We start from the raw sequence: 27,924 nt of genomic DNA, 5'->3' as shown, positions 1-27,924 counted from the left end.
TTTCAAAGATTCTGCTATGCAGAAATTATGAATGCTGATTTTTGAAATATACTTAAAAGTTAATACTGGTTTAACCTAAAAGCCACCGAAAAAAGGAGCTTTTAGAATTTTAACTGCCACCTCCCCATACAATTTCTCTTACTATATCATCAAGAGCACCTTTTGTATTAATGCACTCAGGGCTAGGTACAAAAAAGGTTCTGTTTTCCTCCAAGCCCAACAAACACCATAAACCCATTTCATCTTGTGAGAGTTCACCAACTTACAACCTTCACTCCTGGTCAGACTGTCCAACAGTGGCCACTGTCTTCTTCAGCAGCGCCGTTTTGTCCCTATCAGTGCTGTCAAGTATGTTCTGTTGTGACACTTAGGTAACGTCTTCGTGAGTCACGGCCCGTGCCCCTTCTTCCTTATTTGCTCTCTGCTGAAACTGCCAGGCAACCCCTGCCTCCTGAAGCGCCCCCAGCCCCTGTGGCCTGACACTACCCAGGAGCACCCAGATGACTGTTCCCACCGGCCCGCTTGCCTCTCTCCATCCGAGCCTCTCATTTTCAACCTGTGCCGAGGGCCTCCAAACCTCAGACCTGCCACCCATCACACGTTTACCACTCATCACCTAAACTTACCACTGCCTCCAACTAAACTCTTTGAATTGTAAAATTTGATTATTTTCAACTTACTTCATCTAAAATCTTGTTAACCATAATGCTTCTTTCAGCCCCTCTGTCTACAGCGACCGCACCATTGCAGCTGCCACAAAACCAAGAGCTTTAACCCCTCCCTTGTCTTCCTCCTAAGTCCAGTGGATAACTAAATCTTGGGAATCTTTCTATTTCTGCTTAAACATATCCCTTGTGTCTGCCCTTCCTTAAACATTTCTAGTTAACTGAAAATCAAACTATTCACTAATAATAGTTATGAGTTTATAATAATGTGTTGGGTGGACTAGAATATGAATGTTGGCCACATAATGTATTTTCTTGCTATAGCAAAAGTGGCAAAAGGGCGATTTATGCCAATTATTGGCTGGGCATGAAATCAGAGCGAGGGATGAGCTGCCGTAGCTGACTTGCACTGCGGCAAACCGAAGCTAAGATCGACAGGGGTATCTGTCATCCCCACATAAGCACCACTCACAACCGAAGGTCCCGCCGGCCAGCAGGTCCTCTCTCCGCAGTGCATGCCGCAGGCAAAACGACACGCTGCGCGTCCTGGGGCCTGCCCTTGCAGCACGCAGTGAGCACGGTGTCACGCACTGATGGGATGTGACTCACGAAGCCCAGGTTGTTGAGCAAAGGCCTCGTCTACTCTCCCCGCCCGCGAAGAAAGCCTTCCCACACGGTCCCAGTCTTCCCGGGTCCCCTGACCACGCGATGGTGACAAGAGCATGGGCAAGAACAAGAGACGCCACCTATAAGTGCAAGTGACCAAATGCGGTGTCCTGCTGGAGTCCAAGATGGGGGGAGAGGGCGACTGACTGCCAGTCTAGTTAGACAGTCTCTCAGAAAACTGAGTCAGAAACGAGATTCCTCTCAAACCAGCAGCCCGTTTGCTTGGAGAGGACAGAGTATTTAGATCAAACTGGATGCAATAGTAATAGACAATGAGGTAACACGACCACTCATTCACTTAAATATGTTTCTCAAACTAAACAGATTTTGAATTTTCTAAGCTTATGCTGATGAGATACTTTTATACAAGTGGGAAATGGTTCCCAACATTTCAGTTAATTAAATACTTCAGGATATAAAATATTCTGGAAAATAAATATAAAAATGTTAAAATGTTAGGCTAGTCATTTAAAACTAGATGCACCTAGAACAGTGCCTGACCTGTAATACTGAAGCGTTAAATAAAATGACATGCTAATTCATATGCAAACCTTGCAGGTCTTCTGTTTCAGGTATTGCTTTGTCCGCAGATGTGCTGTCCACTTGGGAAGATGCTACAGATTCTGATAAAAGTGACTGATTTGATACAGGACTAGAAAGCAAAAATATTTAGATTTTAAAAGATCATCTCTATGCATGAACAGTCCTTAACGTGATACAAGGAAAAGTTCAACATATCTAAGCAGATTGTGAAGACAAGAAGTAACACAAAATACTTTTTATAATAAACATAACCACAGAGTTCTGGAACTAGAGACTAACGTGGACCAGAAGTCTCCTGCTTTGGAAATAAAGCCACAGTGTGTCCATTGTGTGTGAGTTCAGTTCATGCAAACGGGTGGCACGATGAGGACACGTACAAGGAACCCGAAAACGAAGTTGTAAACAAAATCCTGGCCAACGGGACTGAACATCCCCGTCGTGAACTGGAAAAAAAAACTATGGAGCCGGCAGGGTAGAGCACTGTCCTGACGCACCCAGGGTACAGGTTTGATCCCAGGTCAGGGCACGTACAAGAATTAACCAATGAGCGCATCAGTAAGTGGTAACAACGAATGGATGTCTTTCTCTCAAATCAATAAAAAAATAAAGAAACTATGGAGTAGAAACTTAGTATTGGTTTCCTAACAGTAGGATAAAAATAAAACAACTATTCCGTATTTTCAGACTTCTAAATGACATAACTTCAAAGTTAAAAAGAAAAAATATGCTATAGTACGAATAATAGCTACCATATCATGACATGAAACAAAAAAACTTGTGACAAGACTATTTTAAAAAATGAAATACTAGGCCCTGGCTGGTGTAGCTCAGTGGATTGAGCGTGGGCCTGCGAACCACACGATCGCGATTCGATTCCCAGTCAGGGCACATGCCTGGGTTGCAGGCCAGTTCCCAGCAGGGGACTCACAAGATGCAACCATACATTGGTATTTCTCTCCCTCTCTCCTTCCCTTCTCCTCTAAAGGTAAATAAATAAAATCTTAAAAAAAAAAGAAATACTAGTATTTGCAGAGTCAGACTGTAATGAGAAGACCCCAGCCTGGTACAAAGGACTTCAGGGGTGGGTTCGATGACATGAGGGGAAGGAATAAAGGAAAAGCTACCTGAAAAGGAAATCTGGGACTTCAAGGACGACCCCCCTCTCCGACCCCACCTCAAAGTAAAAACCAACAGCCTACTCTGACCAGTCATTACTGACGATGAGGCGGATACAAGTTCAGGACAGGTCAGCTCATGTAGTTCTCGCCAATAGGACTGACCCCATACGGAACGCGTCCCTTTCTTTCCCGCGGAGAGCCGTCCCCACCCAGAGGCCGCCCCCTACCTTGGCTGCACAGATGGAGACGTGGAGTCTCGCGCTGACTGCGCCTCCGGGACGCCGCCGTCTGTGCACGGGACTGGTAGGGACTCGGACAGACTACTGACGGAGGTCGCTGCAACGGCACCACAGTTCGCGTTAGTGACTCTGCGCTCTGGGCAGTCCCACACCTTGTCTAAAAGAAGCGAGACCGGTGTTCCACAAAATGCAGTGTACAAACTTTGTTTAACTATACAGTACGCTGGTTTACTTCTTTTAGTTAAAGTTTCCTCAATACTACAGTTATCCAGCGAAAATGCATTTATTTTAACCATGACGGAGGAAACCATATACAAACTGTGTATCAATAAACCAAAGCCCCGTTTATCAGGACTGAACGCCAGCAAACCCTCTAACTCACAGACAGCTTCCAAGTACCAGTGCAGACACGAGGTATTTACAATAAAAGGTAATTTAGTGCTAAGGCAAACCTAAGTTCAGAATTAAAATCTGTGCTCAGCATATTAGATTACATTATTTTCCCTATTCTTCATAAGGCAGATATGTAGATTATAATTTGACTTCAAAAACAGTAATTTATATTGATTTGATCTTAGCCTTAAGAAAACTGGAGAAGTTTTGATTAAATGGTTTTCATTTTTGGCTAGAGCACGAAGCAATGGTGAAAAAGCCTCCATACAAAATTTTAAATGCCCTAAGTATCAGCCTGCGTGTTCATCGACCACAGAAACCTGCGTTCCCAGGCACTGGCTTACCTGAGTACCATCCCAAACGAGGCCTAGTTACACCTTCCTTTCGCAAAGCTTACACTCCGAATCCTCACGACCCTTCTTCTTCCCCGACTGCTGCTACTTTAAGAGCCTGCTTCAATTCCCAGAGACTCCTTCGACTCAAAAAGCCAGAGGACTCCGGTGACTGGTGGACACTCCCTACCCTGAGTCACACTGCTCTGTCCCTCCGTCCTGGTGGGGAACACTTCCTGCAAAGCCAGCTGTGGCCGTTCGTCAGCCACTCTTTCCTTCCACAGCTGGTCTGACTGCTGAAGTGACCCACCACCAAAGAACCAAGGCCCCTGGCACCCTCATTCTCTTCCCTTACTTTCCAAGGGAGGTCAATGTGCTGGAAGTACACCTTTACTTTAATAAGATAATGGAGTTGTGTAGCACAGCAAGCAAGACTGCGAAATGGATTTATGGTAGTGATTTTCAATGGGTAAAAACACCCTCTCCCTGTCTCCCTACCACCGATAACCAGAGCAGATAATGAGACATTTTCCTGGTCTGAGCTTAGTGCAGTGAGGGCAGTGAGGGCAGTGTCAGGGCAGGAAGGGCGCTGGGTTCACTGTGTGACCCCGGTGCATCTCACCGCCGAGCAGGGCTGTGTTTCGGCCGGATTACTTACCAGGTGGGCTTATTCTATCATTACTACTATTCTGTCGTTGAAGATGTTCTTTGTAGCACACTGAACACATGCCGTTTGTACGGGGGTTTCCGTAAAATCCGCAGCCGGTGGAACAAAGCATAGGCACTTGGCTGTGATTGGTTTCTTGAGCCATGTTCCTCTGTTGCACACCTGAAAGTGACAAAGACTTAGCGAAAAAAGTCACACACTGCAATTATACATCATCCACGTTTGCTTTACACCATAAAGAAAACCCCACATACACTCTCCTATAAACTCTCTATATAGCTGTCAGACTGAGCGCTAAGATACAGAAAGATACACAAAAACTAAAGGGCCCGAACAGAGCTGCGTCACTAAGCCACCGCACACAGGCAGGTCTGGATTGGCTCAGAAAGTATAAAGAGCTGACAGAGAGAGACTCCTGCTCAGAGGATTCCACACCATCAACGTAAAGGGAAACCCCATTAAGTCCAGCTCAGTTTGAATCCCTAGTGATAAGAAATATGCACTCTAAGTTTTGCTATATTATACTATTGATTTCTAAACTTTTAAACCTTAGTCCAAGTTCATGTTTTAACCTGTATAATTTCTTCTGTTGGAAAAGCATTTCACATAATAGCAATGCTGGTGAAGATACAGGGAAGTGGGCAGAACGCCGTTGAAAATGGGAAGCTGGTTCCATCTGGCTGGAAAGCAGTCTGACAATTTACCCTACGACCCCTGCAAAAAGTCACCCCTTGAGCCACGCATTCTCCACGAGAGTGTTCAAGAGCATAGCTAAGGTACACCCAGGAAAAGGCACCGGCACGACAGGAACTGTATATCCAGTAGGTGGACGATCGGGGCAAAAAGGGCGCCCACTAGTCATCAGGAAGGACGGAAAAGAACACGTCAGGGACAGCGAAGCAAAGGATGACCTTTTCTGATCTGCCCCTTTTCTGTACTGTTAAGGACGAAGACAATACTTTTTAAAAGTATTTAAAAGTTAAAAAATCTCAGACAGAGGAACAGTTTGGAAACCACGTAAAGGCACAAATCAACTGGAGCAAATGGAAGAATCCAACGTGCCATTTTCCTCATAAAGTAAGTGGCTCTTTCAGCATGAACACAAAGGAAGGTAAGTAACAAGCTCTTATTTGACAAGTTCCCAGGTGAAATGAAAGTATGTGTACATTTAAGATGAGTCTATGTTCAAGGAACGTTGACACATGAGAGGGCCATGTTTTGCCACTGAGGTTTCCTTGGCCTGATAACCGAGGAAGGAAAGCCTTCAAATCACCGTAACACACTGACGCTATCAGAACAGACTGGTGCGGGGTGCAGGGATCTCCTGCGGATTTCAGAACCTGGAGCACTAACGCACTTGACTGGATTACGAAACAAAGCAGCAAGTTTATCATATCCCTCTAAACAAATGTCACACAGACTATCTAGACCTGCAGCCTAAGAATACAATCTGGGATGTCATTCTTACTCCGTGGTGGCAGGTCAGTTCAGGATCCAATCTTGCTGCTGTGACACACACACACTGCTCTGGGTGCCTCCTCTCCTACAGGCAGGTCTGCAGTAACAACGATGAGCCAGAGAAGCTAACAGCAAACATTTTCTTGATTTAGGGCCTCTGTCCCCCAGGGACAGTGAGCTTGTCAGGCTTGGGTATCAGGGCAATGGCTTGAGGCCACATACACAGCCGGGAGGAGCTGGCACTGGGACTCCAGACAGGCAGTCTGGCTCCAAAGTCCACGCTCCACCCCAGCGGCTCTCCAAGTGTGTGCCATGGACCCAGGGAGGTCAATGCATTGGCACTAACGCTAACCAGCCATCACAGTGATGTGTACAAAAGCGACAGTGTGTAACCACCTGCAGCCTGGCCCTCCAAATCCCGACAGAGGCACCACAGTGTAACGTGCTCACAGTAAAGTTAATTTTTTTAAGTCTCCACCCAGAACACACATGTCTTGTTAGTGTTTTGTGTGGCAAACTGGGCTGCACACAGAAAGCGTTCCTGCAGCGCAGAGGTATGCTGGCTGTCGGGAGAAAAAGCACCTATGCACTGTTCGAGCTGGACGCTGACTGGGTCATCGCTCTTACGGAACGTGTTTTTTATTTCTAAGAAGATCAGCAAACTAGTTATTCAGACTTGAGTATATGGCAGACATTATCTCAAAAATGAACAAAGTGAGCCTGTCACCCCAAGAAAAACAACTAACAGTACTTATGGCCAAGGACAACATTTAAGTAAAAACGACCTTGGCAAGTGCCTCCGACTTCTTTCTGCTGGGGTCAGTGGTGATGCTAATGGCACGTGAGTAGCTGGTACTGTATCAACAATCGGAAGATCAGTGCAAGCCTGTGAACCAATACGTCCCAGGTGACCAAGGTACAGTGGTACAAACTGTCGACCGACAAAAGACCTACTCAAAGTGAAAGATGAATGAATTTTAAAGTAACGGAACAAACAGCTTTTACATAGTTTGAGCTTCTATACCGCATACATCCCCTAAGAAACTACAATCTGTTTTAGTGTAATGCCAGAGAAGAACCACCTCTAGTAGCTGAGAAGGTGACTGACACGCTCCTTCCTTTCCCAACTATATGTACAGTGGACACCAGTGTTCCTGTGCAGCAAGTGAAACGTCGAGGCGATGGTGAGAATCTGGCTGCCTGCTGTCACGCCAGACTTTGAAGAGAACGGAAACACGCAGCAAGGCCACGTTTCTCACTAAACCATTCTGGTGCAGGGGGAAGGGGTTATTGTCTCATAAAATATTTTAAAGTAAATCATTAAATATTCTGTCATTTTTCTCAACTTTAATTTGTAATACGAGAGAGGTCACTAGCTATAACCCACCTAAACAAAAGCGCGCTGTAGGGTAGCCAACAATGTGAGAGAACACAAAGGTTCTGAAATTAAAACAAGGGGCAAAAGGTGATTCTCCGGGGAAAGGGAGCGCACACGGAAAAACTCTTATTCTTTATGTATAAAACACAGGTATCCATATGATGCAGCATATCTGTGGAAATAAAATTTTACACAGGTGGGAGTCTAATTAGATACAACGTATTTTAAAAGGCTCTGAGGAGGGCCATAAATAAAAGAGAACTGTCCAGCATCAGCTATTCTATGCTGCCTGTTAGTGACGGTAAATGATGTAAGATAAGAATTACAGAGACTTTCCCCACTGGTACTTCAGTGCATAGCTGGCAACCACATGTTCCCAGAAGAGACAAATATTCTATTTCCATTAAAATTCAAGTAAACAGCCCCAGATGAAAAGTACAACATGACCACCAAGCCAGTATATGTCACAATACCTGCTTTTTTTAAAAAAAAATTATTTATTTATCTTTAGAGGAGAAGGGAAGGAGAGAAGGAGAGAAGGATCAATGTGTGGTTGCCTCTCGTGAGTCCCCTGCTGGGACCTGGCCTGCAACCCAGGCATGTGCCCTGACTGGGAATCGAACCGTGATCGTGTGGTTCACAGGCCCGTGCTCAATCCACTGAGCTACGCCAGTGTTTATCAGCCAGGGCACAATACCTGCTTTTGAACAATGAGATTACAATCGAAAGACTGACAACACTGGCAATTTCCCAAAGCCCAACTACCCTGCACAGCAGCAAATTAACAATGATTTTCCAAGTCAAGTGCTTTCTTATAGAAGAGACTATTATCCTGGCAGGTAAAAAGCACAAAGGATGTCACAGCCCACTTGAAAAGGGAAAATAGAGGAGGGGGGCGCTCAACCTTATTTGTTCATCTTTAGGCCTCAAAATGTACTTTTCCATGAAGATTTGGAGGAAGAGCAAACCCACAGAGGGCACGGTAGCTTATGCGCACGCGCAGTGCCGGGGAGGGGGCAGCCGTGGGAGGAAGCTGGCCCTCCTGCCTCCCACACCGCGCCTTCTCTGCAGCGAAACCGCATGCAGGGCCCATCCGGAGGGCAAAGGGGGAGCAGCTCCTTAACTGCTGCACTGCGGGATTACAAAGCTACCAACCCAAGGAGGTAAAGAATAAGACTACCAGACAAACAAAAAATTGATTAGCATCGTACCATTTTTTGTCTATGAATTGCAGAAAATTCTGAAAATGTGCTTTCATAATCAAAACCGCAACCCATTACCCTTTCTGCCCCCTCGGAGAGCACTACAGGCCTTTTTATGAGCCAAAAACTATTTTGTTTTATTTACATTATCTTCTTTAATTCTCTCCAGAATCCTTTGATGTTGGTGCTATTGCTATCCCCACTAAAAACGAGGAAGCTGACACTTAAGTTGGTATTAACACTAAGTTGGTTAATAACTTGCCCAAAGTTACTTGTGTAGTAAGCAACTAGGTTTTTTCCTTTACCTAAAAGATGAAGATAATGACTTTCAAAGTCCACCCTATTACTTTCTGAACATCAATTTTTATTCTTTTTAGTTATAATTTAAAATTTCATTTATTTATTATTCAACCTTAAAATATTATGCAGCTTTAATTAGCCTAAGCAAGCTCTTGAGGAAACTTGTTTTTCCTTTAAGTTTTTTTACCTAAGAAATCCTCATTAGCATAAAAATTCAAGATCAAATATTTTAAGGCTACAATGGAAATAAGAATATCCATTTTTAATTGAGGAACGTCACATAAAAATTCCACATTTCCAGCTTGTCTTGAAAACAGGAAGACCTTACAACAGTGGACTTGTCTTCCCAGAATTAGGGCCCCTCAGCAAGAACCCCCTCCTGGAAACTGTACCTCCAACGCAAGGCCACCTCCACTTTAGTCACCTGACTAATCGGCACCAGTTCCTACTTCCTAGGTGACTGACTCCCCGTGACCTTTTCAGTCTGGGATCCTTACCACTAATTTCAGGAGAAGAAACATTCACCTATCAGGGTGAGTTAAACAAGAATGGACACAAAACTGAACACGGGCTGCAGGTAGGAGGTGGTGAGACAGGCTTTCCCTCAGCTCCAGCCTTTTGTAACCACGCAGAAGTGGCCAACCTTCTTCGCAACTGTTTTCCTACAGCTTTCCCAGAAGAGAACAAAGGAGGACTTAGGGTACATCCTACTTTATTTTTTTTTAACATAATCGGTCAAAACAGGAATACTTGTCCAGGTGCAGGTGTTGAGATGACTGTTTCCTGGAGGCACACAGTAATTTCCCACAGTCCTGGGCATCTGACCCCCACCTATCATACGGGCAACATATGCACATTCCAGGGGCCGAGAACCTTCGCAGAGGTGACCGAGAAACCCAGGGAAGTTCAAACAGCAAACAGATCAGAAAGTATGACTTGCTATAGGGCGCTCGGGATGGGTGCTGCTCAGCTGATAGAAACATGAGGCCCTGCGTCAGGTTCCTGCCATACGAGGATGCTTCGTGGCTCTCTCTGCGTAGCAGTCCCCAGGCCCCTAGGTCGGGCTGCCTCTCCTGCTGCTGCTCGGGCGGGAAGGCCAAACGGCAGGAGGAGTCTGGCTACGGTGACAGTAGTAACACCTTTGAAACACTACCTACATATTCTTTCCCAGCAAATGGTCAATTCATCATTTCCAACACACTGGGCTATAGAGACCCCTCAAGTCAAATATAAACCCCACCTTCCCGTTACTGCTCTAAGGAAACTCTTCATGGACAGGTGTGATCTACCTCACAAAGACAGGCCCCTGTACCACTTGCAGCGGACGGAGACAGGTCCCAGCAGCGGCACTGGGACCAAGTTCCTGCCTGCGACGGCCATCACGTGTCGCCCTCGGCCCACGACGGTTACGTCTGGGCTGGCAGACTTTTCTGTGAATGACCACATGGTAAGTATTTTAGGTTCCACAGGATGGGCACAGGCAGCTACAGACAACAATAAACAAATGAGCACAGTTGCTGTGTTCCAGTTAAGGTATACCCATGGCCATGAACATCTGAATTTCATTGAATTTTCACGTAACAAAATGTCATTCTTTTGATCCCCCCAAAAACAGTCTCAGCTCATGGGATGAACAGAAATACACGAGGAGCTCTGGAGAGGTGTGGCGTAAGCTGTGGGCAGGCTGGGCAGAGCACAGTTACCTGTGGGATTCTCCCACCCGAAGCTGGGGGTAAACTTTAAGTATCATTTGCTCTTGCCAAGTCTCATCTGTCTTGTTATGTGTGTGCTCATCACCTACCAGGGGAAAGGACAAGGGAAGCCAGAACTCACCCAAATCTGTGAGCCCAGGTGTGGTTTCATGCAGAGCTGCAGCTACGACAGAAGTGACAGCACTGCTCTCCGCACACCCCCCCTCTGCTGAGCACACTGCTGCTCACTCACCAAGACCAAACCACTCCGTGTCTTTAAAATCATAAACCCCTTCAATGACTGGATCTGCAGGATATCTATATCGCAGAAACTGACCACTGTCTGCCTGGTGTATCTCCTTTCCTCACTTTGCTCTCAGCCTTAACTCGCTATTACCTCATCTTGTCCTGTCTCTCTCCCCGCCACTGGAAGGGACCTCGGCAGTGCGGGGGTGCTGTCCACCCTGCTCGCCGACGCCTGAACTAGTGCGTGGCTCGTGGCAGGCCTTCACGGCGTGTCGAGAGCATGGATGCCACGGACACCTTGCCGGCACTCACCCACAAGTAGTCAAGTGCCCACCCCAAAGCAAGAAACGGGATCAGACTCTTGTAAGAGAAAATGGGTCTGCTGTCTGAGACACAGGTTGCTACCAGGCCTGCCAGCTGGGCCTCGTGCTCCAAGCTTTTCCATTCAGGCCACTCAGAGGGGTTCATTTGGCATTTTCCCCAATTTAGCAAGCCAAACATAGTCATTTTATGAGTAAAATTAAGTTGTAGTCAATTTTACATTCTCGAATGACCCCGGTTCCATACTGCATGCCTTAAGAATTAGACACAGTTATCATCCACACAAGGCAGCCCATTACGCTTTTTTGCAAAAGAGGGAAAATCCACTCAAATTTCCCCATTGGTTCCCATATTCCTGGACTTTCATTCACCTTTCTTCTCAAAAAGACTAACATAGACTAGGATCTGCCTACGCAGGAGCCATACACAAAACCCACTGTCAGTCCCTCCTCTTTGGCCCTGAAGGTGATGTTATAATCCAACCACGCACACTTCATGACGCACCTCCCACCAACCCTTTAAGGGGTCTCCTCTCCTAAGGCAATGCTCCAACTTAGTTTCCAGCACTTACAGGTGAATGTCTGTCTCCCTGATTTCTTCTGTTTAATACTGGCGCCCTCTGAATTTCCACCTCCTCTGCTCCTCTGGTATTTTGTACAATACTTTTTATACAAATACCTGGCTATACTATCTACCTTTATATAATACTTTCATGTGCCAAGCACTGTTCTAAGCACTTTATAAACATCAACTCCTTTACTCCATACGATGACCCCATAAAATGGGCACTATGACCATCCTGGTTTTGCAGACAGGGAGTCAGAGGGTAAGTGCACGGCTCAGGGTCACACAGCTACTACGTGAGGGAGCCGTCAGGACCCAGGCTCTAAACCGGTGGTTCCCAAGACGTAGCACTGGAGCCCAGAGCCCCCCGCAATCCCTCTAGGAGTCCAGGGGCTCAACACCATCCTGATAAAAACAAAGGCTTGCAGGCTGCCCATCCACAGCTCAGAGCAAGGCAGCCGCTGCAGCCTCACCACCACACTCCACCAAAGGAGCTGCCTCCGTCATTTAGGAACAGTCTTAATATAACATTATTGGCTTTATTCAATCTTGTTGCTGATTACACTTCAATGTATAGAGTCAGATCTTCCTTGCTCCTGCTTCCTACCCACAAAGTGAAGTCCACTCTCAAACAGAGCCAAGCACCCCGATTCTAGCCAGCAGCCGTTTCAGGACAAGGCCAGCTAAGGAAAACACTCTACAAATAGGAGGACAAGCACGGACAGCTCTTTGGAATCATCAAGAGCGCCCTTCAATATGAACAGTGCACGAATAACACGGTCTGTAGGGAGAGAATACAAAATAGATAAACCACGCCTGATACAGAGAACAAGTTACTTAGTTTTCCCAGGGTTGCATGCCCAGTGCTGTGGATTATGGGCTGGTCCATTTTTTCTGTAAGGGCCCGACAGTAACATAGTCTCTGTTGCAAGTCCACAACTTGCCTTTGGCTGTGAGAAAAAGAAGCCCCAGAGTTCATGAAAATGAATGGGCAGGGCTGGACTCCAATAAAACTTTCATTTACAAAAAGAGGTGTCCGAAAGGAAACAGCCAATCCCTGTTCTAGATCAATGCCTGGCACACAGGAAGGACCTCAAGTATAGACCAGATGAACAATCAGATGATTTTAGAACTATTTTAGTTAGAATATCATCAGGAAAGATAGGATAGAATGACACAGCTGTCCCCCAGTTTTGCTTGCCTTTGCCACAGCTCTTTGCTCAAGGCGCTGTAGCATACTTACTGTGATGCCTACCGCTCTCCTAGGTACCAGGAAGAGTTTCTGATACTCAGTTCTGCTCTAAGCAATGAGTACAAGGACAGGAATACTAATGTGTGGTAGTCATGTATCTGCAGTTATCATATCTATTTCCAAAACTATAATAATCCTTATCAGCCACAAAAACACAAAATGCTAAGAGGCACCTTTCATGGGTAATATTTTAAAATGCCCAAAATGATTATTGTGACATATTCCAGAAGCTGATTTCTCTTTTTTCAGTTCAGACACACTGACCTGAGGAGAGGGGTAAGGAAATGCATGGCGAAAGAGGCCTGAGCACGCTGTAGGCCATCACAAACCCATTGTCAACACAGGTGCCGGCACAGGGGCCGTGGTAAAGCACAGTGACAAAGGCAAAGACCGGACTTAATCATAAAGTTGACTCCATTTATTTACATCAATGGTGAGCCTCAGGGTTCTCTTACAGAGACAGGAGTGATACCTGTCTTCTATACTTCACAGGATTTGGGAAAGATCAAATGACAGTAAAAAAACACTTCAAACCCCCAAAACAGCAACAGAAAGCTCAGGTGGCTTTGTCAGGTCACACATCTGCAGTTCATCATGAGAGGGAGAGCTGCGAACCACCAGGTATATAATAGTAGCTGCAGCTGTAAACCCCAGACTCCTGGTTCAGCAGCAGCTCACAAGGGCAAGGTCAAAAAAGGCCTCCCTGGCGCACGCAGAGAGCGACCACCACCGCCTGGGTGTGAGGAGATCACTTCCTCCCCAGGCGATACAACTGTCTTGATTGTAAGTGTGAGGGGACAGTTTCTAACATCCTCCTCTCAAAAGTTAACAAAATGGTGCACCGATTATTCTGGAGAACTGTCAACAAAAATGTACTAAGTGCTTCAACTTGTTATTTATAATTGTGGGGGACAAATAAAAGCAAGTACGTGGCCCTATCAGGGGAGAGTCCTATGCCTGGAACATAGGATGGTGGGAACTGGCCCTGGAAACTATAAGGCCACCCGGTGAAGCCTTTGTATCCAAGCTGAGGACTCTGAATTTAACCCTGTAGGCCAGGGGGGCATCCTCATCACCCTGGAATGGGAAGGGGGACTTAACAAGTGCTGTTCACTAAACTCTTGGCTACCACTTTTTTACATATCCCATATTGTCCTAAAGAGAACTTCAGAGGACTTTAAAATGCATGTGGTGTGACAACAATAGAAGTAAGCAAAACCGGTCAATCCAAGAAAAAACAGCAGAAAAAATGAGAGGTCAGGTATATTGTCAATAAACAAAAGATGCCCACATCTACCAATCAGAAGCCATTCAGTGGATTCCAGTCCTGTGAGCAGCTGATGCAAAGGAGGACGTATATGACTCGTAAAGGCGTCCCAATATGCAAAAGAAAACACACTCGAAAGTACAACTAGTCCAGACTCAGATAACACAGGAGCACCGCACTGGTGGTTTAGAAGTGGAGCACAGTGTGATACGGCCAACCGTGTCCGGGAAGCAAAAGCCAGCTTCCAGGCTATTTGCCGGCACGCCTTTCGGCATAAAGCAGGAGTGCCAGGACCAACTCCATCACCAGTCAAAGACGCGCTCTTACAGCATGTAAGGGCGTGCCTGGGCTCACCAGGCATGCTTGACACTTAGGCATCTTTTGTTGAGTTTATTTCTCGCAGTTGTGTGTTCAGTTAGTGACTGCTGAGGAGACAGGGTCGAAAACATCTTGTCCCAAGCAGAATAGGAGTGTCTTTTTGGTATCATCGCACAGCAAGTTCTGTAAAGGATTTCATTTGAACCACGGGGTTCTAGGGCTAAAGCACATGGAGGACCCATTCTAAGCTCCTGATCAGGAGCACAGCCCCATGTTCAACAGAAGCCAAATAGGCAGGGCTGACACACTATCAGGAACACTAGACGGTGACATGTCTAGGCCACCAAGCCAGTCAGGCAGCCACCCCACCTCGGAATTAAGATGCTCTGAGTGGCTACCCACTTAACTTCTCATCATTTTATCTCAAGTTCTCCAAACCTTTTCCCACAATTTAAAAAACCAGACCAGAAAATGACATATGTAGCTATGTATTAGCAAGCACTGATTGGAAAGGCTGGCCTGTTATCTCGGACTAGGCCCCGTGCTAAGCACTCTGTGCTTCATTAGCAGCCGTATCTCCAACAGGGTAGTAGGGTCACCCGGCCTCCGCTTTTTAATCACTTACAGAAACTGAAGTCAGGCGTGCTAATCACTGCCTCCTTGCTAAGGTTCCTGTTTAACATAATCTGTACTACCTACAGCTCTTGGCTCTGGCTGCCTGGTACGTGCCGTGGGATAACACCTCCAGACAGGCTCGGCGGGCCTCGCTGAAAACCTGACCTCGAGCAACTGAATGTGGTGGAGGGGAGGTGGCAGTGGAGGAGGTACAGTACCAGACATAAGACGATAATAAGGCTGCCCACTTCCTGCAATTCCGTAAGATTTTTAATACACCTCTACCCCCCTTTTCCTTTCTTTACTAGAATGGATATCTGTTCCCATGGACTCTGGCCCCTGACTAGAAACCAGTAAACAGTGAATTCTTCTAGAATACAAAAGCATGTCTGCACTTCCTGTTTCCCTCCCTAACGTCTGCAATATTTCCAAACACACAGTGAGAGTGGTTACGAGGGCTGAAGTCCAGACTCCTCTCAGCTTCCAGCAGGACGACCCCCAGAGGAGGAGGTTCTCCGACAATAAAAGCACTAAGGGATACCCAGTCCTTCCTGGGAGACCTCAGAGGAATACACTGTTCCCACGCTGCCCCTCCTGCGGAGGAGCTTCTAGCTCGGAAAGCACTCTGGCCCGGGCCGGGGCCGGGGGGCGGGGGGGTCAGCTGGTTGCAGCATCGTCCTCTACATCGCAAGGTTGTGGGTTCAATCCCATTGGTCAGGGCATGCATGGGAGGCAGCCAATCAATGCTGCCCCCCCACTTCTCTCCCTCTCTCTCAAATCAATGAACACACCCTTGGATGAGGATTACAAAAAATGAGAGCTGTCATCACTGAACAAGGAGACTGTAATACTTCTCCTTCAGAACTACGAAAGGTTACGAACTGGTAACCCCTGGGGGCTTACACACTGCTGTGTATCTACTGACCAATCCAGAGAGGACAAAACCCAGGCAAACTGACACCTCGAGCTTCCCACTACTGTTGACCGGAACCGCGCACGCCTCCTTCATCTCCACCGTGCGCCTCTGACTACTTTCATAAGCATATCCACAGTCAGTGTATATTCTCTCTATGCTTTCTCAATGTCTTCTCACTGCTGATCCTGAAGACAGTTTTGATTATTCTTCAGCCAACACACTTGTGATGTGAAAGAAAAGATATTCACCTTAATGCGAAGAACATTCCTTCCAGTCCATGCCTCCCTAAATAGTAAGAGTTTGTAATCCTTCATCCACGTGCTCATCATTTTCATCACTGCCAACGTCTTATATTTTAATCATCCTATTTGTATAACCATGCATTCCTCCAAGAAGAGAAAAACATCCCACTAAGAGTCTCACTCCTGAAGAAAAATACAAATCAGGAAAACTAGAAAAAAAATTGGATGTCCCTCACCGACCACCAACGGATGCTTAAGGCGTTAAACTTCTAATAAGAAAATAAAAAAAGGATAATTTTTCTCCTCCATTGGATATTTATTATTTTTAAAGCATTTTTAAAAACCAAAGTTTGTAAGTTTAAAAGATTTGCAACTGCATTTAGGGGATAAGAACTCCTTTAACTTGAAGTATATGCTCTCTCTGATTAAAAAGGGCTATTTTTAGTCATTAATTATAACTTAAATTATTCCCAAGAGCAATTTTCTACATTAATACCTAACATCATATTCCCAAAAATACTTTTATGGTTGTTTGGGCAATATATTAATTTAAAAAGGCTAAAATTGACTGCAAAATAAACAGCAATCTAAGGAATTATCTCTTGTATCACAATGAGATTAGTTATGTGGATTCCACTGCTTCATATAATTCTGATAAAAAGGTATCATAACTAATATTTAATTTTTAATTATTATTCTAAAAAATTCTTCATAAATAAAAAACCTATGATCCACTCCCCCCCCTCAGTATTTTAAGTCCTCAGTATCCTACACACACACACACACACACACACACACCCCTAAAAAAAACATCTCATCACGATGACTTTCGGTATCTTGAGCACTTCAGATTGACAACGTCTCAGTCACTACGCCCAATCACACAGGGTCACAGGCTTGTCTACTCACACAGCGGAGGTGGATGAGCAAACGGCTGTCCTGTATCTTGAGACAGACATTAGCTTCCTGCCTTCCCTATATCCTCATAAGCAGCTACTTAAAGTCTGAGTTTTAGGCAAGAAAACATTTTAAAGCCTTCAGTGTTTTCCTGCAGCAGACTTCAGATTCATTCCTGTAACACATTTAACATGAAACAGTTGAGACAGTTAAAATCGACTATGGACATTTTAATTGTCTAAAATTTAAAGAAGTACTTTCACTATTATAGCTATGTAAAAAGGGTTGAGGTACGATTAAGAAATAAAATAATTTCATTTGGTATTTGACACCAACGTATAATATAAAAACAGATGTCTTCGCCTCGCCACAAGCCAGGGGAGCAAGGGTTGATTTTTATAGTCATATGAATGTAAACCAAGTAAACTAGGTATTTTTCTATTTTTCTAAGGTCTAGCTAATTTATTTAGCATAAACAGCCATATAACAACTAAGGAATAATTCTGACAGTCAATGGAGTGACCTCGGTGTCCTAAAAGACTATATCCCTCGGGACCTCCTGAATGGGGAGGGATTGTTGGTCCTTATGTGATAGAAGGAGGAGCCATTTCTTTTTTTTTTAAGATTTTATTTATTTATCTTAGAGGGGAAGGGAAGGGGGGGAGAGAGAAATATCAATGTATGGTTGCCTCTAGTGCGTCCCCTGCCGGGAACCGGGAACTGGCCTGCAACCCAGGCATGTGCCCTGACTGGGAATCCAACCGCGATCCTTTGGTTTGCAGGCCTGTGCTCAATCCACTGAGCTACACCAGCCAGGGCAGGAGGAGCCATTTCTAACATTCACTGTGACGGTTGAATCCCCCACAGATTCAAAATTTGCACAGCACGGTCATTCCTACAGGTCAATCAAGCATTAGAAGGCTGGTCTGAAAAGTAAAACTGCATTCAACAAACTACCCTAGAACACCCAGACAATACTTTTCCCCTACAAATGCAACATTGGCCTTGATTTCAGGACTTCACAAACACAGTACAGTTTCTATTTATATTAACAACATGGTTTGAAAACTCTATGAGAAATAGCGGCCAAACACTAGAATTTCACAAGTTTTCCAAGTATCACTTAATGTGGAAATATTTATTGTACCTTTGTCCTCAAACATGGCTGAAGGTTTCAGGGCTCATTCAAAATAATTCCAATGTTTCTTTATAATCTACTTGCACTGTATATGAATGATTTAAGAAAAAAATCAAGACCTCATAAAAGTTGTAACTTTACAGAATAATTTTCACACAAGTTAAAGTATTTGTCCAAGAGTCTGTGATTCAGTGGAACTTATTAAAACCTTGTGATTTTCACTGTATCAATCGTGGGCTATAAAACAGAAGCATGCTCCCTGTACAATAATTAACATTTAATGAGTGATTCAGGTAAAATTACCAAAGAATGTTATAGTTCTTTGTGGATCAAGGTTTCATGAGGAATAATATATAGTGAGTCTCAAAGTATCTTCCCACAAATTACTTACTACCAAAGGAAAAACAGTCACTCTTAAGTGGAAGAATCTGGCAGATACCACATTAACCCAAAGATCAAATTAGCATCACTGACAACCAGCCAAGCGGACATGTGCCTCCTGATGTGATGGACTCAGAAGCACATGTCACTGATGTAGCACTTCAGCCAAAGCTACATTTCCTAAACTTGCTCACAAGGACATATCACACAAACCCAAATGGAGAGAGAGACAGTAAATAAATGGTCTGTCATTCTTCCAAAATGTCAATGCCATAAAAGACAAAGAAAAGCTAAGGAAGTGTTCCTGAGTCAATGAGAATGGAGACAGAACAACTAAATGCAGTGAATGATTCTGTGCTGGGTCCTGGACCAGGAGGAAAACTACAAAGAGCATCATGGGGACAAGCCGAGAAATCTGAACACGGACTGTCGCATCACATTAGAGAACTGTACTATGTCAATGTCAAATTTCCTTAATGCGGGAACTGAAATGTCCCTGAAAATATGAGAATGCCCTTATTCTTAGAAGTATACATCCACTAAATATTTCATGGTAAAAGGACATGATCTTCAACTTACTCTCAAAAACTTCCGGAAAAAAATAACATCAGAGAATGACTGAGCAAATGTGGCAAAACATTAACAATCGGTGCCCCTCACCAAGGGGTATATGGGAAAAGTATTTGTATCATTAATGCAGCTTTCTATAAACTTGAAATTATTTCAAACTAAAGCCTGAAAAAAATAAGCATTTGAATGTAAACATTCTAAGGATTATGAATACCTAACAAGGGAACCACTTTGCCTACCTTACCTCCATACACTCCACACCAACCCAACAGCCATCAAAACTGGTTTGTGATGATCTATTTGATGAGTTGTAAGGAAACTGTCCATGCTGCAAGCATCCGATGTGAGGGCTAAATGACAGCGTGTGACTCAGTAGCTCTGAGTCAAGGGCATGTCTGCCTCCTCCCTACCTTGTTTTCCACTGCGACCTTCCGCAGTCCTGCTGGCTGCTAAAGAAGAGAGAGAAAGTTCTCTAACAGAACACCGCTCTTCTTCCACTGAGAACACAGCAGTAGAGGTGTCTTCTTGTTAAAAACTCCATATTATGTTAATTTCTGGTTTTGCCAGGTAACAAAGCACAACCAAAGCAAGGGATAATGAGTAATCAATAACATACAAGGAAAGCAATAAACAAAACTTGGTCATGCCAATGAAAAGCCGCAGAAGCACACAGTCACTACAGAGTGCCCGGAGAGGATGAGGCCCTGGGCACCCTTCCCACCGAGAGGCTAACACGCAAATGGATATCAATCCACAACCATGTCAGTGGCACGAAACTGAGAAATAAAGGGAGGACAGAGGGAGAGAAAACAGAGAGAGAGAATATGAGTGAAAGAAAATACGCAAGATTTTTCTATCCTCCCTACCAGAGCTAAGGAGCAAAGAAAGCCTTACAGTGAAACTGGAGCGGAGCCCCCACTCCTAGGCAGTTACACACACGTCCACACAACTTGCACTCGGTTTTCACAATGGCCTGATGCGAAGGGCCAAGAAGGGGACACAATCCAAATACCCATCAGACGGTGAACGCATGAACAAACTGAAATACACAGTGAAATACTGTTCAGCAATAGAAAAGAATGAACTGCTGACGAACTTGACAACCTGGGTGAATCTCCAAATTATTGTGCTAAGTGGGAGAAGACAGACACAGAAGGCCATACTGTATGTGATGCAATTTTCATGAAATCCTACACAAAGCAACTACAACAGAGGGCAGATGCAGGGCCCAGTGCGGATCGACTCCAAAGGGCCACGAGGAGGCTTTCTGGGGCGGTGGGGGTGCTCCACATCATGCTCGTGTGAGTGAACTTGGCCTAACTAAGACTGCACATTTACAACTAGTAAATTTCACTGTATGCAAATGTCTCAACAAAGCTGAATAAAAACAATAAAACAGGAGAAAGAACCCTTTTGATATTTTACCTGTACCAGGTAGAGGATAAGCAACACAAGTCTGCGTTCCGCATAGAGGAGCCACATGACTGATGAGTTTTCTGCAAGTTACCAGTATCCCCTTAGTATTTTTTACCTTAAAAATTTTTTCGAACTAATCATTGTCATTATTTACAAGCAGAAAAACTTTCCCCTTTCTTATTGTCCCTCTACATGCACTTCTCACATCATTTCAACACCCTGAAAATGATTTCATACCTTGAACGCTATCAAGTGGGATTGCTTTTTAAACCACTCATATTATTATTTTATAAACACAGAGCCACTAACTGACGCTCGAACACGTTCGTCACCGGAAGTTATGTGTTTGTGTGGGGGAGCTAATAATTCTGACCAATTCTACTAAACATGACCTGCTAGCAGTGGGTTCTACAGTGTGACTGACATCACGGACTGCATCGCCCATCGGCAAGCGCCACCTCCCAAAGGCAGCGCAGCTCATCCCTCTCACCAGGAATCACTTCTGAACATGTCCTAGTTCTTGGGAAAATGCAGACAAAGCAATTTTCCCCACACTTCCTCGCTCAAAGTTATGTTACAAAATAATTCATGTTCTAAAGAGTTTTCCATTTTTCAGATAAGAACTTCCATTTTTTAAAGATCCTTCTCTCGCAAAGTTTAGTCACCAGTATTCAAATATAAAACCTACAGATTAACTTACAGTAAATTTGAGGCCAAGACTTCTTTACAGAACTTCAAAAAATGTAAAAGTATTTTTAAGAAAAATTATAATTAATTAAAAAATTTTACTTGTTTACCATAAAGTTAAAGTGCTCAAAAATAGTTTTTTTTTTCATTAGAAGCTCTCAATTAAACAATTTTTATCAAAGCTGTCAAGATAAAATACTATGAGATAAACAGCCTGGCTGTGAGGAATACAACAACCTAAGACACAAATCCGGCCTCGGTGAATTTGGTGGAACTCCTTTTCCCACAGCTCTTACCCTTCAGAAATCTGAATGAATTAAAATGCTACTACCCTTCCAATAAAAACGTTAATATTGATAACCGATATTGTTTCAATACCATGTTTGGTTTATTATACTATTCGTTGAGGACACACAGTTGATTTTTCTTTTTTTAAAAAATATTTTATTCATTTATCTTTAGAGGGGAAGGAGAGAGGGAGAGAAATATCAATGTACAGTTGCCTGTCGTGTGTCCCCCACTGGGAACTGGTCTGCAACCCAGGCATGTGCCTTGACTGGGAATCAAACCAAGATCGTGTGGTTCGCAGGCCCGGGCACAATCCACTGAGCTACACCAGCCAGGGCTGATTTTTCTTTAACATATCCAACAACCATCAAGTCATTTTTTCCCCTAGAAATTAACACTCTTGCATTTGTCCAGGTTGACAGTTATCTTGCAGAGAAATCCTATCTGTTGCAAGCGGGATAGATATATATACAAATAACTAAGTACGAAAACAGCACTTCTCAGAAACAGAGCACAGGTCGGTACACAAGCCACCTTCTGGGCACCTTGAGGCAGGTCATTTCGGTGGCCCGGACTTCAGGAGCCACCTGCAGAGAACAGGTACCCTAAGTTTACGCAGAGTTCTAGCCACTCAAACGTTCATATAATGAATTAACATTTGACTTGCATTTATCCATGTCACAAAAACAAACCCTGAACTCCTAGTACATCAATCTCATCACCCAAGTAAAAATCAAATTAGCGGTCTTACCAATCTTTAATTTTAAGATCAATCAGGGCATACTTGAACAGTGTGGAACATACTAATCCCGTTTAACTTAACTCCTCTCCTCCCCCCAGGCCATTATACAGCCAGTAGGAGATTCATCTATACAACCTAAAAATAGTATGCCAGATGACAAGTCCGTGTTCATGATTCCCTAATTTCTACTACATTCTCTTCAAGAATTTAAATGGCACCCACAGGTCATTTTAAAAAGGCATAACGAAGACTATATATAAGCACAACTGAAGGAGTCTCTTTTCCACACCATTAAGACATCCCACATGTATATTTTCAATATTTCTAATGCTGATAAAACTAGTAATTTGGCACATTTTCAAGCCTCCTTTAATTAGGAAAAAAAAGATGAAGCATATTAGCTCTAAAACGACTTAAGAGTCAGCACCAGAAGCTGCACTGATGGGGTTTCAATATTACGTGGTAGCGACTTTCACACCTGTTTCAGCTGATACTGTACATAAACTAATTACTAAAATTCTGTGGCACATCGAAAATTTTGCCAATTTGACCAAAAAATAGGAATAATTTAATTCATTCACATTGGACTGGTACAGTTGTGTGGGCTATTGTCATTTTTTAAAAAAATCCTTACACAAGGATACGTTGATTGATTTTAGAGAGAGAGGAAGGGGAAACAGAGAGAAAGAGAGACATGGATCGGCCGCCTCCTGTACACGCCCGCACCGGCCGGGCGGGAGCCTTCCGGTGTGTCGGTGTGCCGAATGACACTGCGACCAGCTGAGCCCCACGTGAGCCACCGGGCTGGCCAGGGCTGTTGTCATTTGTTTACTTGACAATCTAAGGAAAAGAGGTCAGTGGCCCTGACTAAACAGTCAGGTATTGCATGTTTTAAAAGTCCTTGGGGCGCACCGGGTGAAAACCGCTGTTATGCAGAGATCACCTTGGTAATTTCAGGTTCCTGTGTCAGTGGTACCTGACCCACACTGTTTGGCCATTCCAAAAAGCTTTTCTCTTCTGTTTCTATGTGTAGTTGTAAAACACAAAATAAAATGCTAGGCACCATACTCTTTGGAGCCACTTAGCATTCAGGGGAAAATTGTTTCTACTTCATCAACAGTGTGCCCTATTTATTCATTGTTCTCCTCTACTGGCCTTAAATCTGCTGGATAAGAGCCAACTAGCTCCAACACTGGCCTCAATATATTTATTGCTAGGAAGTTAAACTCCCAACGACCTGGCTTTAAGTCAGCCAGAGCCAAAATTTTGAGTCTGACTCAAAATGTCCAAAGATAAACAAGCTCAGAAAGTCAGAGTCTTCCTGAATTGACCGCTAAACATGGGTTTCCCTACATAATCTTTACATCAATGTTTCTCAAGTACATGGACTGAGAATCAGAAAACTGCACATCCCTATGCCCTCCTCCACACCTACTCAGTCAATTTCTGGAGGCTGAGTCCAAGGAGAACCATGCTCCAGCAAGCTCCTAAGGGATTCTCAGGTTCAAGTTTGAGGACAACTACCTGAGATAGTGACCAGAATATATTACTTTAACCTGAGATATTGACCAGAATACTTTAACACATAACACAGTAACTACATATTTACAGTTAAAAGAAAAATGGTTTCAAATTAGTGCAGACGTGGCCCTGGCTGCTGTAGCTCAATGGACTGAGCGTGGGCCTGCGAACCACAGGATCGCGGTTTGATTCCCAGTTAGGGCACATGCCTGGGTTGCAGGCCAGTTCCCAGCAGGGGACCCACAAGAGGCAACCATACATTGATATTTCTCTCCTTCTCTCCTTCCCTTCTCCTCTAAAGATAAATAAATAAAATCTTAAAAAAAAATTAGCCCAGATGTGATGATGTTGGAATAATTTAGGTCAACTAAAATAGGTCAAAGGCTGCATTTCAAAAGAAACCTCCCCCCCAAACCCACTGGTTTCCCACTATAAACTTTGGAAAACCACTACTTAAAACGTGAGCAAGAGCTTTTGGCTGGAGGTACAAAAACACAGTCAGTAGCAACCACAGTAGCTGGTAGGGAACAAATGGTTTTACGTCGTCACCTCGCGGGCACTTGCTGCTTATGACAACTACAGGAAGGGGTGTCTCAACCTAGGGGTTGGCCACTCAGATTTGGGGGTGAGAGAGTAAGTAGCTACCAAGATTTGGTATTCACTCAAAAAAGATACATTACATGTTATAAGCAATTACCTAAAAATTTGAGAAAAATGATTTTGTATTAATGAAAACCAAGTAATACAGTCTTTTCAAATTATATATTGTTATAACACTTAAAACCTGTTAAATACATTGTTAGTTTGCACTTCTATTATTTTAAAAGACAGCAAAAGATTACTACTTGAATAGTAAAATATGCCACATTAAACATTTGAGAGGAGTATGGTATTTCCTGCCTCTGAAATGCTTTAATGGTTAAAACCAACCAAAACCCCCCACAACTTCTGCTTTTAACAATGGGAAAGCATGGATTTTACTAAAAGTGTAAAATTAACTCCCAACTACACATAAGAACTCAACCCTTTCAAAAAAGACAACACTCACCTACATTTTCAAAAGTTCTATCTACCTCATCTTTTCCTTTAACCACCAACATGCTTTCAAGGCTATTGATGAAAAAGGCTTTTTTTTTTTGCCTTAAAATACGTTAGAGGGGGATAGTGGAGAGAAATAAAGAAATATAGTATTTGGAAAAAAAATTCCAGCCCTGCCTAGTGTGGCTCAGTGGATTGAGTGCTGGCCTGTGAACCAAAGGGTCACTGGTATGATTCCCAGTCAGGGCACATGCCTGGGTTGTGGGCCAGGTCCCCAGTAGGGGGGGCATAAGAGGCAACCACACACTGATGTTTCTCTTCCCCTCTTCTTCCTTTTCCTCTCTAAAAAACTAAATAAGTAAAATCTTTAAAAGAAATTCCAAATCAACTATTTCTAAGTTTACCTCATTTTCTAGATGGGATTAGCTGCAGCATTTTCTTTTGATGATATATTTGATGTGAAAAAATGTGTGTGGCCTGTTTTCCTACCTGTAAGTCATCCAGTAGCTTACTGTCTCATGTTCACAGGTAGACGCTGCTCACATCTGGATGCAAAAATGGACACAAGGTCCAGGTTAACCGCTACTGAAAGAGGTCAGCAGCCTTTCCAACAACAGCCCAGAAAAAGTGCTTGCACACGGTGCCTGTCCCACCCCTCACCCAGCTCGGTCTCCAGCCTTTATCGAAGCATAAGCACATCGACAGACGGCTCTGCAATTCAAAACTGACCACACGTGGAAAACTACCTTTATTGTCCCTACGTCTCATTCTTTTATTGTCTTATTTTATTGTCTTATATCCTGCACATTTAAAAATGTCTCTCTTTTGAGATGTTCCAAAAGACTGTCAGAAATGTTTACCTTAAAGCGCCTCTAGAATCAGGCAAAAAGTTTCCATTCCAGCATGCCCTAGACGGAGGAACGGCACAGCACGAAGCTGCATGGGGAAAAGCTGGAAGTGCAGCAGGGCCAGCTCAGGAAGCCAAGTGGCTCACGGGCGCGGGGGAAGGGCTCTGGCCAAGTTCAGTTCAACCTGGGGACCCACCTATTGGCTAAGGCAACCTTGGACCATTACTCAGCCTTTCTAAAATGTCTCACTTATTACGTGAAGGTAATGATACTTACCTGTTTTATGGTTCTTTAGGTACTGCCTCAGAGAATGTTTAGCACAGAAATAGTTGGTATTATTATTTACCTTAAATAGTTAAGAAAGGTCAGGCCCTGGCTGGTGTGGCTCAGTGGATTGAGCGCCAGCCTGTGAACCAAAGGGTCGCTGGTTCAATTCCCAGTCAGGGCACATGCCTGGGTTGTGGGCCAGTTCCCCGGGTCGGTGGTGGGGAGGGTGTATGAGAAGCAACTGTATGTGATGTATCTCTCACATACTGAAATAAATAAAATCTTTAAAAAAACAACAAAGAAATTTGTTTAAAGAATTCAGAAAGAATTGTAAGCAGAGAAAGACAGACATGATCATACAGTGAAGAACGTATTACAGACAGCCAAAACCGGAAGCAAAGATCAGTTAGAAGGTTGTTTCAGTAATCTAAATGAGAAACCATAGTGTGGCCTGTGCTGACAAGAAGGGAAAAAGTGCATGGATTCTAGAGATGCTACAGATTTAAAATGGACAGGAAGCTGTGGCTACGTGGGGGTGAAGGAGAAAGGAGACCAGAACGCCCCAGGATCTGGCTCCAACGACGGTGCCACCCACTGGCTTTGACGGGAGGGGAAAGGGTCTGAGAGAGACTGCTGGGAGGACAAAATAAGCAGTCAGGGCTAGACAGGTTAAGTTCAGTGTCAATATGGAAGAAACACTGATAAACTGAATGAATATGGGTTTCAAGTGCAAACAAAAAATCTGGACTGAAGACACAGATCTTGCAACCATTAACATATAAGGAACACAGGGGACTGAAGATTACCCAAGAGGCATAGTGAGGGCCGTGTGAAGGTCAAACACTATGAAAGTCCAACACTTAGTGGCTTTGGTGAGGAAGCATTTGCAAAGGGCGGACAACACAGAGAGGAGGCGGTCCCAGCAGATTCATCGAACTAACAAGGAGGGTTTTGAAAAGGAAAAAGTTATCCACAAAAAAATTAGCCCACAAAACAGTTACCGACTTCTACAAAGAAGCCGTAGAGGACATACATTGCAAAACTGTCCAGTCCCCCTATGACAGAGAAGAAGACCTTGGTACCACTAAGCCACTGGTTCCAGGTTGTCTCAGTTTACCAACTTAAGGCCCATCAAAAATTTTCCTTTTGTTATTAGAAAAAAAAACCAATCACTGCATTCTTCTCAAAAAGAGACTGACAAGAGAGCCTTTAAATGCATTTATTATCCCCTCTAGATCACTCTCTCTCCATTCTAGAAGCATACGACAGAGCTCCATCACTGGTTTCAGCTTGCCTCAATGTCACAGCATTTAAAGCGTTTTCTCCTCCCTCTAGAAAACAGGTTTCTACCCTCCGAAGGAAACGTCTATACTAAAAGGAAGTACCAGGCACCCCCAGCCCTGTCGACCAGAGATCAGTACTGCGGAGCTACAGCATAGAGATGAAGGCGATCATTTCTCAAAGTGCCAGTGCTCCCAGAGGAGGTGAACCTTTACTGGGGTCCCCATTAAAACACGGTCATCTACAGCCAAGCTTGAAACGACTTCCACTGAAACTCTTACATTTACAACTACCTTCATCTCTACCTGGCAGGAATAAAATCAATCTTTTAAGAAGAAAATTAAATATATTTCCTCAAATGCAGAACAAAGGAAATATTTATGACACAAATTTAAGCATCAACAAAAATTGTTAATTTATTCAAGTGAAAATCATTCTATTCATGAATAAAGTATGT

General features: G+C 43.9%; 1 protein-coding gene across 7 annotated transcripts in view; it reads right to left on the bottom strand.

Annotated features, from left to right (window-relative positions):
* ZFAND6 (zinc finger AN1-type containing 6) overlaps nucleotides 1-27,924 on the bottom strand; it is a 48,132-nt gene that overhangs the window by 7,605 nt on the left and 12,603 nt on the right. For 4 of the 7 annotated variants that reach the window (XM_037053481.1, XM_037053482.1, XM_037053485.1 and 1 more), the window contains exons 2-4: nucleotides 4,615-4,785; nucleotides 3,220-3,388; nucleotides 1,883-1,983 (exon numbers count right to left, since the gene is read on the bottom strand). In XM_037053481.1, the coding sequence (XP_036909376.1) occupies nucleotides 1,883-1,983; nucleotides 3,220-3,388; nucleotides 4,615-4,768 (424 nt within the window). In that variant the 5' untranslated portion in view covers nucleotides 4,769-4,785. Of the gene's footprint in view, nucleotides 1-1,882; nucleotides 1,984-3,219; nucleotides 3,389-4,614; nucleotides 4,786-17,302; nucleotides 17,466-27,924 lie in introns of those variants that run through there. The other 3 variants (XM_037053486.1, XM_037053487.1, XM_037053483.1) reach the window with 2 other exon arrangements.

Source organism: Sturnira hondurensis, unplaced genomic scaffold, assembly GCF_014824575.4.
Source record: "Sturnira hondurensis isolate 20B ecotype Veracruz unplaced genomic scaffold, ASM1482457v3 Scaffold0007865, whole genome shotgun sequence".
NCBI classification, from domain to species: Eukaryota; Metazoa; Chordata; class Mammalia; order Chiroptera; family Phyllostomidae; genus Sturnira; species Sturnira hondurensis.
This window is presented reverse-complemented; position numbering and strand designations above follow the sequence as displayed.